The following is a 13,643-nucleotide window of genomic DNA, read 5'->3' on the forward strand; positions in this document are numbered from 1 at the left end:
CACCAAATACATAGTGATCGCAATAGTGATACTTAAATAGTGCTGTTGTGGGGTTTCCCCGTTCTTCTCGTGATCTATTCTGCTTTACGTTTTCATCTGACCTCAGCTGGTGAAGCACTTTCATTGTGCTACTGCATTTCAGTTATTCTAGTTTTCCAAGTCTGTTTTAATTAATTAATTTTTTTTTGTGGTCAAAGGAAGATGACGCTTGAGATACCAGAGAATTCAAGTAAATTAAAAAATTAGAATAAAGTAAAAACTAGAATGCCAATTGAGGGAATCATAGAATGTACAGGCAATCAGGTGGAATAAGGGAAGGGCTTAGTCACAGGAAACACGGAACAGCAAGCTGATTGGCCCCAAACCAAGAGCACTGAGTCATCCCGAGGTCTCCCAGGGCTTGGTGTCAATTCACAGAGTCACTCCCATAGATTGTGTTAAGATTGTCTGCATGGTAATTGCAAAAACAGTTGACTCATGGAATTTAAATGTGACTTTGACAGGGAGCTGCTTCCCTGGCACTCGTGATGAATGGACTTATTTATAAGCGCCTTCCCATCACTCTCTGTCGCCTTCTGGGTAACAGCAAATGCCAGGCACAGCACGCCCGCAGGTGTAGACCTTTGGAAGGAGACAGGGGAAGGAGCGTCAGAGCGTCAGCAGGAGCCCGGAGCGAAGAGCAGGACAGGACACTGGGGCTCAAGAGCACCCATCACCCACCCAGTCCTCTCCACCCGGGTTTGCTTTAGGGGGCTCAGCAAAAAACTAAATAAGACCACAGACGGCTCCTTTCCACCACGGCGAGTCGAAGTCCTCTTGTACACAGGACTTGCTGGGGCCCCGTGAGAAGAGGCAGAGGGGAAAGATCCCGCTTCAACTCCTGAAGGGCACATGTGTCCTCCCCTGCCGCCTGGGGCCACAGGCCTCTGAACCACAGACGGATGCCACGGACAGAGAAAAGCAGAGTGACAGCCGCAGACCAGAGGTCACACACAAGAGGCTGGAGGGACCCATGCGGGTGCTGTTTCTTTGAGGCAGAGGGACTGGGAGGAGGGAAGGAGGGCTCTTCTCCTCTGTGCTTATATACTGATGAAGCATGAACTCATTAATCAGGTATGTGGTAAGGACATTGGGTGTGTTAGCTCTCTGTCACTACAGCAAATTCCTGAGATGAGCACCTTAATGGAGGCAATGGATTCTTTTCTTGTATTTCAGAGGCATGTAGTCATTCCATGGTTGCTTGGCCCTGGTCCTGTTGCTCTTGTCCTGTTGTGGTGGAGGAGCACCTCATGGTGGGAGTATGTGGTGGAGATGGCTCACCTCATGGCAGGCAAGAGGCAGAGAGAGAGAGAGAGAGAGAGAGAGAGAGAGAGAGAGAGAGAGAGAGAGAGAGAGAGAGAGAGAGAGGAGAGGGGGAGAGAGAGAGGAGGGGAGGGAAGGTGAACATGGCCCTAGGGACCTCATTTCCTCCCACCTCCTGAAGGTTCTATCACCTCCCAGCAGCGTCACTCTGGGGACCAAGCCTTCACACAGGGCCTTAGGGGGACGTTCAAGATCCAAACTAAGACCCTGGGCAAACATGGAGTATTGATCATTACAACTCAGCCCCTTACTGCAATATTTAGACTAAAAAGACAAAATTCCACAGGTGCGACTCATCCTGTCCAATGTCCCCGAAGCCCGTTCTTTCTTTACTCCCATAAATCTCCTCACAGGCAGCCCTCTGCTCGCTCCTTTCCCAGCCACGGTGCTTGAGATGGGAAGTATCACTCCAAGTGACCACTTCCGGCTGGCTGATTAGGTACGTGGGGTGCCGGGGAGGGTGGCTTATCTCCCCGTGGTAATGTCTGTGGCCCCCATCACGTGAGCAAGGGTGGAGAGCTAGTCTGGTCAGGAAAGGGGCAGAGAAGAGGGTGGTCAGCAGGACAATGGCTGGCTTTCTGCTCTCTCTGGCCTGCAGCTGTCCAGCGAGGCTTGCTCTGACCCCTTCTATCAGCCGCTGGGCTTCAGCTCTTCAAGGCAGAGAAGGGGCTGGGGAGGGACACAAAAGCACACTCAGCTCCCAGCATGACGACTCTGAGCGGGAGACCAGGGGAGTAGCACAGGCCTGGGACAACGAGAATGACTGACAGGGAACAAAACAGCGTAAGAGCCAGGGAGCTGGGAAAAATTTACAGCCCCCTTAATTCAGGGTGACGAAGTTGAGCTACAGAGACTAAACGCTTGGCCCGCAGCGTGCGGATGGTCTTCTGTTCTGCGTCCTGTGCTGAGGAGAGTGGTGTCGGCTACTGGGAAGAGCAGGCTTCCTGGTGAGCCGCAGGCAGATCCAGACTCATCTTCCTGTTTCCGGCTCTACTTTCTGCTCCTTCCCTGTTGGCTGTTGAACAGAGTATCTCATCTCATTTCCTAACACAAAAGGGAATTCCAACATACAGAGCCAATAAGACCTTTTAATTCATGACTCTGATGTCAAAATCGGGTTTCTAATCACCAGCCAGCTGCCTGGATTCAACTTTGAAGGTTTATACTAATCATTACCCTATGTGCATGTATGATTACACAAACAGTGTGAATCTACATCGTGCACAACCATAGAAACAAAAATTGTACCCCATTTGTGTACAATGAATCAAAATGCAGTCTATAAAAATGAAAAAAAAATTTTAAAAAAAGGATAAACCTTTCCCTGGGAAGAGATTGAATGAAGCAATTTTAACATTTCTTGAATTCCTAAGTTGTCAGTGACCAGCAGATCCCATCCTTAACTTACTGATGTTGCAAAGGTTAATTTGCCTCCATCTTATGGTTTTTACGAACTATATATGAAATTCCATTGACTTTTTAATTGGTAAATAAAACTGTAGCATGCACAACATGATGTTTTGAAATGTGCCTGTGCTCAAGCTAATACCTCATATTCTGATTGTTTTATGATGAAAACACTTAAGAACTGTAGTTTCCATATTGTACAATAGATCTCTTGAACTTATTTCTCCTAACTGAAATTTTGTACTTTTTGACCAAAATCTCTGCATCCCTATCCATTCATTTCTCTTCAAGTTCAGCATTTTTAGATTTTATACATCAGGTGACCCTGTGGGTGGCACTTACATGTCTGCCTGGCTTACTCCACCTACAGTGATGACCTTCCGGTTCACCACATTGTTGAAAGGGACCAGGCCTCCTTGGTAAAGACCGAGTAGAATTTCACTGTATGTAAATTTTCTTTGTCCAGTGACCGAGGTCGCTTCCACATCTGTGCAGTCGTGGATGAAATCGCAGTGGATGCAGGAGCACCCGTGTCTGTTGGCCGCCTGTCTCCCATGGCTGGGCACCCGCAGGGGGCTGCTGACCCCCGAGGTCCAGCACAGCCCCTCCACACACTTCTCAGTGTTCGCTGACATTTTCACGCACAGCCTGAAAGTGTGCCTGGCCTGCATGTCCCCATCACCTCTTGGCTTCGTCTTTTCTGTACTGACCATTCTCCCAGGTACGAAATGAGAGCTTGTTTAAATTTGTACTTCCCTGATGATCAACATGTTATCTTTTCACGTACTAGTTAGCCATTTGTAAGTCTTTTGAGAAATGTCTGCACAGGTTCTTTGTCCTTTATATAAAGCAGGTTTTCTTGGCATTGAGTTCTATGTATGTCTTGGATATTAAGACATGCACGGTGTAGGGTTGGAAGATCTTTCCTCAATTCTTCAGACTTTTGTCATCATTGGCTTAAGGTGGCTTTGCTTGGGGGGTCAGTGAGACACGAGCAGCAGCCCCCTAGCTTATGATCACGGGGGAGGGTGGTTGCAGTCTGAGAGACTCTGCAGTTAGACTTGCAAACTGTCCAAAACTGGAGAGAGGAGGCAGGGACCAGTGTGGCTCCCGTGGAAGCATCTCGCAGTCAAGCAGGTCGTCCTGGACTACAGCGGTCTTACCTCCAACAACACCGTCCACCCTCAGGGATTTAGGGCAGCTAGAGTTCTTTCATTCGTGGGGGCAAGAAGCAGGACAATCTGAGGCTAACCACGGGCAGTGGGCCTGGGAGTTAGCGCTCCATGTCAGAGCAGGTGGCTCTGGGCCACGCACAGGAAGGGGTCAGCACAATAAATAGTGACAAATTTGGAGAAATCCACAATCTGCAAGAATGAGTGGATTATTTTGACTTGATATGAATTAATCTTTAAAGAAAAAACTGCCAGCTATAAATGGGTTTTGTGAATTTTGAAAATGGTGAAGGTCGGAAAGAGTTTGGGTAGCACATGTCTTTTATGATTTGCTAGAGGCTCTTTAACCTTGTAGAAGTGCCATAAAAAATAGTTTAACAAGTTTCAGAATGAGGGCCTTGGACCATATATTAATAAACTATTCAAGTTAATGGTCCCAGCTGGTATTTCCCTTTAGAGTCAGGATTCAACTCCACATTAGGCGATTTTGGCCAGAGGCTATTCAATTCCGAGGCACATGGTGCATGGTTTTCCCTGCATAAGTATTCCTCTCCCTCTGTTGACCAGACCTTGATAAGGACCGCAGGGTCGGGAAGCCAGCATCGTCTCTCTGCAGCAGTGTGCTCTCTGGGACATTGCTCCTTACACATTCCTGGAAGAGGTGCCCTGGCAAAGCCCAGGGAAATTAAGTACTCAGCTCTCTCTGGAGGCTCACAGGGTGTTAATGTAACAGCCTAAGAAGCCCCTAGAGGGAACCTGGAAGGTTCTAGGTAGAGAACTAAGCACCAGGATTGTCCTGTCTTTGGTGACAGTATATATCTGGTATTATGCTCTCACCTTCCCTGAGTGAATAACCCATGTGCCAGCGCCAGACTAGCCTCCTCTGTGGGAGGCCCGATTCCTGGCTTCTCAGGTCAGTTCCAGCTAGAGGACCCTGCACACTCTTGCTTTGAGCTACAGATGAGCCGTGAACCCATGATCACAACATGCACATATTTCTCTTATGGGAAGGGTGACCCCTTTCCCAGGCACTCTTACCCCAGCTTCTTCCCATTGGTTACATGATGCTTGTCTGCCACTGTTGCTGGGCAGCTTTCCTGGAGAGACACCACTCACCAGTGCACCCAGGCTGCCCATCAGATGGCACTTCCCATACGCATTTGCAGTGGCCTTTGGACTCATGCATGGCAGGTCCTAGACAATGCTGCTATGGAGCACTTAAGGTGGTTAGTAAAAGGATCAAACTTCATTCTTTTAAAGACATACACTACTGAGTTATTGGAAAGTGTGGTTGGGTATATGGAAGAAGTTGTAAAAATATTTACAAGTGTACAGTATTTCTAACTAATGTTCACAATGCAAGACTTGGAACAGATATCCTAGCCTTTGCAGGCTGAATGTGAAGATGAAAACTTGAGTTTATTATGTTGAAATTTTTGATGTGTTAAATGCATTTCATCTCTTTGCAACCAAGCTGAGTCACAGTTGCATCGTGACCAAGTTATCCACCACCTCTGCTGCAATCAGACCACTGTTCTCCCCTGGAGGGCGGGGGGCGGGGCGGGAAGGCTTGGCCTTCAGCACAGGTTGTCAGACCTTTTCATGGAATGCAGCCATGTCTCGGAGCATCTGGCCCTGTCAAGCTGAACCTGTGCCTGGCATGGGAAACCGATCCCCCTGGAGAGCTGAGTACCTTTAGTACCACAGGGAATTAAGAATGAGATCTGGGCATTAGACTGAATTGAGTTCTAGCTCAACTCTGACCAAGTGACATTGGGTAGGTTTTTCACCCTTTAGGGGTCCCAGGTTCTAGACAATGGGGACAAATGCCCACATATCAGGTTTCCATGAGGTACATGTACAGTAGCAACAGCACCCAAGGCAGCTGCTGTCACCAGGAGACTACAGTGCCCAGGAGTAGAGCACACCCTGCCTATGAGTGTTTAACATCTGAATGCCCTGGAGAGTGACCAACAGCATCAGTTACTAGAATATTCCTTGAACAGGACACCAACCCTGAGAAGTCGCTGACTGCACCCCCATTTTCCCCACCAGCCTTGGACTCACTCCAGTAGGAGGCTCAAGGCAAAGCCTCTTCTGATCAAGCCACCTCTAGTTGTCCAATCCATGATCAGAAGTTGCATTTGTCATGGCTCCAGACTCTGATTTTTCAAAGTCTCATGCTCAGAATAGGATCAGCAACACCCCAGAAGTGGTTAGAAATGCAAGGTGAAGTCTCCATTCAGACCTCCTGCATCCAACTCTAGGGAGGGACTAGAAATGCTTTCCCCCAGTCCTCCTGTGACCCTGGCGCTCACTGAAGGTCAAGAATCAGTGGTCTGGAGGATCCCTGGCAAGCCGTGAACTAGTTCTACCCTCATTTAGTTGTTCTAATCTAATGGAAGAATTTTATTCTATTCCCCTTTGTGTCTCTACAGCCTGTTAAACCTGAGTTACTTAGTATACACACAGCTTGAATTGTCAGCCTTGAGATTCTAGCCATCTGTCCTGCTCAGAAAGATACTGTGTCCAAGACTTGATTTTCTCAGGTTTGGCACCACCCCAGCCTGGCAAGACGAGATCGAGAGCAGGTAGGTAAAGAATTGGCCTAGAACTGGCTTATCAAGTGACAAGCTTGGCACACTGGCAACGCAGGCTGGCTTTATTCGACACATTTGTTCTGAGGAACTCATCTCCGTCTCCTGGTAGCCAAGTAGAATACCAACAAGAGTCCAATGATTAGGGTACCAGAAAGGCCTGCCACCCACAGAGCCTTGGCATCCACCTGAGCACCTGGGGGTGGAAAGGTCAATGAGCAAATGCCACGGGTCTGTCCCGACTAAGACCCGGAGTCTTCCTCTGTAAGGAGATGGCAGTAAACTAGGGACAGGTAGGAGCTCAGGTCTGCGGATTCCGGTAGCTGGTAAGTTTCCAGCACTCACTTAAATAGTTGTGGGACTTCTCCAGAGGGTCTTTCAAGGCTTGGAGTAAAATCATGGGGCCACTGCTGGAGATACTAGCAGTATTGTTCTGAAGAGAGAGCTCAGATTTTCTTCCTGTTGGAGATAGGAGAGCCGGGAGTGTTAGAATTTTAATTTTTGGACACATGGGTCAGGTGTAGGGAGCGCTAGGACACAAAGCCAAGGGCCCCGTAGGCAGAGCCGTTCCAGCCTTGCTAACGCCTCGCCTTGGCATGTTCATGGGAACCTGTGCAGGCCTCAGGCCTCAAATCTAATGCCGTCACCTCAGGATGACCAGAAACAGGGCACAGAGGCTACGATGTTAGAAACAGTCTCCAAGTTATTTTACAAAAGGGACACTTTGACAGCAGCCTATTTATAGTCCACTTATCTTGTATCAGAGGGAAGGATATTTAACTGTTAAAACAGGAAGTAAGAGCAGAAATGTTTAAGTCTGCCAGCTGGAAAAAAAAGTCAATCTAGGTGGCTCAGTCCTTTAGAAGTGGGGATAATGCACATCAAGTGGAATGGTAAGGAGTTGACACAATGCCCTGCCCGATAACTATCAATTGGTTACTCCAAGTATTATGTTTTCTGATAGCCAGAAGTGACTGAGCTTTAGGGGTTATGAATCCCAAGCTGAGGGAGAGACCAGCACCGGATGGTACCCTGTGGAAGTGCACACTGTAGCGGCACCGGCTCTGCCAGACACAGCCCAGTACCAAGTCCACCATCACTCCAGCTATTTGGATCTTTAGGCCACGTCCCAGACCTGCCCTCGGGTGTGTAGAGAGATTTACATTTGTTACCCGGCCAGGTATTTTATGAAAGCGAGTCAGACATGGGCCATAGACAACTTTGGCTTCTGGTTTTATTAACGTTTATTTGGGTTAGAGCTTGGGTTGGCTCTTTATTGCTTCTATCATAAAGGACCTGGCATTCTAGGGAGTTGGTGGTCTCCGTGCTAATGACATGCGACTAGTACCTGGAGGAGCTTTATCGATAAGCCTCAGTTTGAGTCACTCGGCTGTAAGCTAAGAGCTGTTAGGCACTGGCATCGAGATCCCCTTGCGTACCCACTAGGGTAGATGGCATACTCACCCCTCGTGGCAGGACAGGTTATCATGCAGGATGATGTCCCCGCAGGCTGGCAGACTGACACACTGCAGTGCAGGTACACCTGGGGGTCAACAGAACGTGGGTCATGGTGTAGGGCTTCCACGTCAGACACCCACCTGCTTCGTCTCCCCAGGTAGGGTGGAGAAAGTTAGTGGGACATCTTGGTATGTCCAAGCTGATGTCACCACAGCCCTGAAGAACTAGGACCCAGGGAACACCAGCGACATGAGTGATGACTATCTGGGGCTGCTAAGGCAGGGCCAGCAGGAAGCACTGAAGGGCCGACCTGGCTGAGGAGTGGCAGGATGGGGACAGTGCTAAGGCGAGTCCGGTTCCGACGAGTGCTGTGGAAGGGAACGTCATACCTGCCCCCCGAGAGCCTCCTTTGCCCTCGCAGGGTCCACAAAGCTGAAGGTGGCAATGCTGAAGCGCTGGCGGTGGGAGGGAAACGGCAGGCTAGGGGCTTCCTGCACGGGGATCAGGCGGGTCTGGTAATTGTCTCCAGCGTAGGGACACCTGAACCAGGAGACCCGCAGTCAGGACGGGCTTCAGGCACTAGTGCCTGCGTACAAGAGGACCACTTACCCCTCCACCAGTATGGGCCACTGAGGCCGACGCAGGGGGCTGGGGCTGGGCGTGGCCCAGCACTGTCGCAGGAGCAGCCCCAGGTTGGGGTCTGTTCTGTGCAGGACGGAGACCTCTACGTAGATGGGATCCCGGAGCACCTTCACCACTGGGTAGTCCCGGGCAGCATAGTAAGAGCCATAGTTTTTATCTGTACAAAGCCGAAATAAGAAGCTGAAGTGGTATAAACAACTAGGAACCCATGTGTCACTTGAGAGCCCGTCACCCCCATGGACACCTGTGCAAGAATCTTGTTACCAAGTGAGCATCTCCGTGCCCAGAACCACGAAGGACCGGTTGCAGGACAGGTACTCCAGGCATGAGGGTCTTACCCTTGGCGATCTGAAGTTCCAGAGCGAGGGCTCCCGGCTGGGCCTTAGCAAGGGGTGGCGGGAGACTGAAAACCTGGACATTAACTGGGAACGTGTTGCCGTTTATGGCGTAGCTGCAGCTGACTCGAAGTCTGAGTCAAAAAACAAGGTTTCAGCTAGCTTGAGGGGGCTGGCCATACCTCCTTCATTTTAACTCCTAAAGGCCACCCAGTACTAGGTGCTATGCACATTCTTAGGCATGGCAGATGTGGTTTCTACCCGGGGGGAGTTGTATTTTAGTTGGGGTGGCCCCGATGTAAGAAGGACCAATGTGAGTTGAAGGTAAGAGCCATGCAAGAAACGAACACCTTGAGGGACATGTGCCTACAGTTGAGGAGGTGGTCAGGAAGCATCTCGATGTGACCGAGATCAGAACTGACAGTCGAGAGGATGGCCCGACCCAGAGCTAAGCCGGGGGCAGGAAGGGCTTGTGACCAACTCTCCCCTGGGGCTGGGGCACAGCGGGTCAGGGGCTGGGTGTCAGACCCGGTGGGGCGGGTGGAGGAGTAGGAGTCATTTCCTCAGAGGCCGAGTTATGGCCATGTTAGCCTCACGTCGGAAAGCCAAGATACTTAAAGCATGGGATGTGGCTGAGGGAAGGTCCAAGAGGGATTCCTGTGGCTCCAACATGGACCACGGAAGAAGGGAGAAGTCTACCATGGCTTTAAACCAGTTCACAGTTCAGGGGAAGAACAGGAGTCCAGGTGAGGGCCAAGATCAAGTTGGTACAGTGATGCAGGTGGACTTCAATGGTCAGCACGACCAGCAGAACCAGGCGGTGACCTTCTCCCGTTGAGGGATCCTCTGTGCACTCACCTTGGCCTGCTTTATGGACTGAGGGAAGTTACTCTGGTCGATCAGGTCAACCAGGACCTTACCTGAAGATGCTGTCGCGCGTGATAGAGCCACGACCCCAGGTCCTCACATCCCTAGTGGCCACCAGCTCATTCTCGTACACCACCTGGTCTCCAGCGGTCTAAGGGGAAGGTGAAGAGAAGTCCGTCATTCCCAACACTTCCTCCCACCTGGTTCTCAGCCACGCTCCCTGGCCTGTGACACTTCCTGCCCTGAGCAGGGGCGGGGCAGGGGCTCCTGGCAGCGATTGATCTGGAGGCATAGCTCGCTGCAGCATGGACGGGCGGAGGCTGCCGAGACGAAGCAGACCTGACTCCAGGTCGGCACCCTGGCTCCCAGGACAATGGGAGGAAACTTCGTTTTTCTCAGTAGCTTGGGGACAGCCACGCTACTGCTGAGATGGTGTCGCTGGCACCCAGGGGAGGCCTCGGTCATCTCAGGTGATGCCTTACTGGCTCCACAGACCATCCTGAACCCCAGGGGTCAGGGCGGTCCTTCCTGGCCAGGACGTTCCAGCTGTCCTCTAGCAGTCGACTTCTAGAACCAGGAGCAATACCCCAGGCAGCAGTGCTTACCCGTCTCGTGGTGCCACAGGAAGTAAATGGAAACTGGAACAGGACAAAGGCGCGAGTCGCCATCACAGGGTCACATTCGCTGTCGTTCCCGAAGGCCAAGTACACGGAATCCAGGCGCAACGGAGGCGAGGCCGCGCTCCGGGACACGGCAATGGAGAAGCGGCCCTCTTGGGTACAGTGCCAGGTCACTGCAACACCAGAGCAGCCGTGAGGGCTGGTCGTTGCTCCTTCAATAGAGCCAGCTGAACCAAAGTCCACCGACGTAGCTCAGAGCTGTTCTGGTGTCACAGCCTAGCCGAGGCGGCAGCAGGGCCACCATTTGGCCCAAGGCAAGGATCATAACCACCTTGTGTCAGCTTCGTTTGTGAACCTGGGATGGTACCCCCTCTTCCCAGAATTCACATCTGAGAGATGCTTATTGAGGGAATTTTTTGTGTTAAAAAAGCTTGTATATTACACACACACACACACACACCACTTTCTTTATCCATTCATCAACTGAAGGGCATCTAGGTTGAATATTACTTAACCATAAAGAATAAAATTATTGCATTTGCAGGCAACTGGATGAAATTGGAGAATATCATGCTAAGTGAGATAAGCCAATCTCAAAAAACCGAAGGACAAATGATCTCGCCGATAAGCGGATGATGACACATAATGGGGGATGGGAGGGGGGCAAGAATGGAGGAAGGAGGGACTGTATAGAGGGGTGGGAGGGGTGGGGGGGAAGGAAAGATAACAATGAATCAAACACCATTACCCAAATGGTATGCCTCAACTTCATGTACAAACAGAAACAAGATGTACCCCGTTTGTTCACAATTAAAAAAAAAAAAAACAAAGCTTGGAGCATGATGTGAGGCCTGGAAAAGAGACTTCTTAGAATAAGACTCTCTGCACAACCTATCAGCCACCAGCATGTCCATCCCATAGGAGATTAACTTTCCCCTTCTGTTAGCAAGTACCTGACTCGGATCCTTGAGGTTCCCGAGTGTCTGCTTTGGTTTGGATTCTGGGTGAATCGATGCTGGAGGCTGAAGGAAGTGGTTCCTGGGTCCCAGAGCTCTCGGAGGCCTAGCCTTACCTCAGCCTCCAGCTACCACCGTGGGTGTTCGCTTTCCTGGGCTTCAGACAGGTCACTCACTCACCTGTGTTTCCATAGTAACAGGAGCCCGCCTCTTCCTCTGCCGAGCCGTAGCAGCAGCCCAGCACCTCACAGTCTCCTCGAGAGATGGGTGGAGGTGCACAGGGCAGCCTGTCTCTCGCCGGCACAGAGTCACACAGGTCAGCATCTGGAGCGTCTGGAGCTGGGTGTTGAGGGGGACAGTAGCTGAGCTGGCAGATCGTCAGTGTTACAAAGCTCCACACCGAGTTCCCAGACCCAGAGACGATGGCTGTAGGTCTGCGTGCGTTACGTGCCTAGGTTTAAATCTGGGATGTCAGAGACGCGTTAAGTCAAGCCACCTGAGTACTTTCTAGGAGGGAACACCAGCAAGACCAGAGCAGCAGCAGGGCTCCTTCCAGGTAACAGCCCTTCCTTCCTAAAATGAGCTAGCTGAGGATCTTTTAAAACAGGCCTGGGGCGACTCCTCACTTTCAGTCTCATTCTCCAGGCTGCTCAGAGGAGCTGACAGTGGAAAGTGTGGTCCAGTTCCAGCAGCCAAGAGCAAGGCGGACTCTCTCAGGACCAGGCAACGTTTTCTGAAGTTCAGCGTCATGGTCTCTGCCGGTTCCCCAGTTTAATGAGCCAGTAGCCCCAACGTGGGAAGGAGATAAGCCCTAGTCTCTCCCAGTTGTTTGCTAAATCCCCTGGCGCCTGCTTCCTGGGCAGGGATTCCAGGTCTCTGGCTAATGCTCGAAGTATAGCTCTGCTGCTCACTGACAGGCCCTGGGGCAGGCTGACTGCAAGGGCCACACCGCCAGGCCGGGAATGGGTGAAATGACACCCAAGTCCGCTCCGGGGTGCCGGCAGCCAGTGATCTTCAACTGGCAGTTACCCCAAGGACTGCTGGAGGGACGCGAGGGCTGGAGAAGTGGTGGCTCACGAGTGTCATGCACAGAGCAGGTGGCACAGGCCAAGGGCACCTTCCAGCAGCCCCTCCCACCCAATCCTGACCTCTTGCAGCCATTATTACCTGGACGGTCCACAGGACACCTGAGCAGTCGCCTCTTCATGACCATCTTGCGTCCAGCAGCATCTGTCCCTTCCACTCTGACTGGCATGACGTACTGGGATTCCTGCAGGGACAGGCCCCAGGGGAGTCGGCCTGCCTGGTTGCAGGAGGAGGTCTCTGGCCCACAAGGGGGTCCTACTCACCCACTCAGTGACGTAGCAGCCGCTGTAGCTTGCTTCCAGCACCACCGAGCCGCCGGGTCCCTCCCTGACCCAGGTGCCACAATTGGAGTTATTTCCCAGCCGGTGCGGCAGCCCCTGCTCATCTGGGGAAGGGGGAGGGGAAAGCACCAGGGATCAGTCATCCTGGTCACTAGTGCCAGGCAAGAGCAGCCACATGTGCCACTGGACACCAGGGGTACCGCCAACGAGAGGCAGTCGAGGGTCCCAACTCCAGAAGTGGCTCTTGGGCCCACATTCCGCATCAGAGGCTGCGAAGTTCACGGAGGTGAGGAAGGTGGAGAGTCGGGGCAGGGGAGCCATAGCGGCTGGGTGGCCGCCCTTACCCCACGCTGTTAGCACGGGAGCCATTTCGCGGGTGGGGAGGTCTATGGTGAACTGAAAACTCTGCAGCCCACAACGGAGCACGCCCGGACCACCCGACACCTGAGGCTCAAGCTGGCCACTGAAAGCAAGAGACAAGGGAAAGCAGAGCCAGAAGGGGTGCAGCAGCCACATGGTGCTATCAGGAGCCCGGGAGACCCAAGAGCCAGGGGTCCTGGCTCAGAGGCTTCTTATATGCAGAAGGAAGGCCTGGGCTCAGGTGCGCCCCTTTCACAGCAGGTGGGTCACCTTGGAAAGGCAATTCTCCCAGCCTCTTTGGCTCCGGAGCAACAGCCTGCAGCTGCCTCACATTAAAGATCTTCAGGGCCCAGGAAAACGCAGAGCTTTCTCTTGGGGCGAGGCTGCCCAGGCCTGCTCACTGACTGAAGAAGAACTGCCCCGAGAACTTGGTGTCCAGTACACATCCCAGCTTTGCCACCCACGGGCCACGAGCCAGGTGAGCTACTCTTTCAGAATCT

At 51.8% G+C, this 13,643-nt stretch overlaps 1 protein-coding gene across 1 annotated transcript; it reads right to left on the reverse strand.

Annotated features, from left to right (window-relative positions):
- Positions 1-6,630: 6,630 nt before the first annotated feature.
- Zp4 (zona pellucida glycoprotein 4) lies at positions 6,631-13,299 on the reverse strand. The gene is made up of 13 exons (XM_047521749.1): positions 13,128-13,299; positions 12,766-12,887; positions 12,584-12,686; positions 11,597-11,755; positions 10,446-10,633; positions 9,894-9,991; positions 8,977-9,107; positions 8,606-8,795; positions 8,386-8,536; positions 8,003-8,081; positions 6,901-6,997; positions 6,782-6,794; positions 6,631-6,726 (listed from the first exon to the last, which is right to left on the reverse strand). Exons 1-13 carry the CDS (start codon positions 13,297-13,299, stop codon positions 6,631-6,633), a joined length of 1,599 nt encoding a protein of 532 aa, XP_047377705.1.
- Positions 13,300-13,643: the final 344 nt, after the last annotated feature.

Source organism: Sciurus carolinensis, chromosome 12, assembly GCF_902686445.1.
Source record: "Sciurus carolinensis chromosome 12, mSciCar1.2, whole genome shotgun sequence".
NCBI lineage: Eukaryota > Metazoa > Chordata > Mammalia > Rodentia > Sciuridae > Sciurus > Sciurus carolinensis.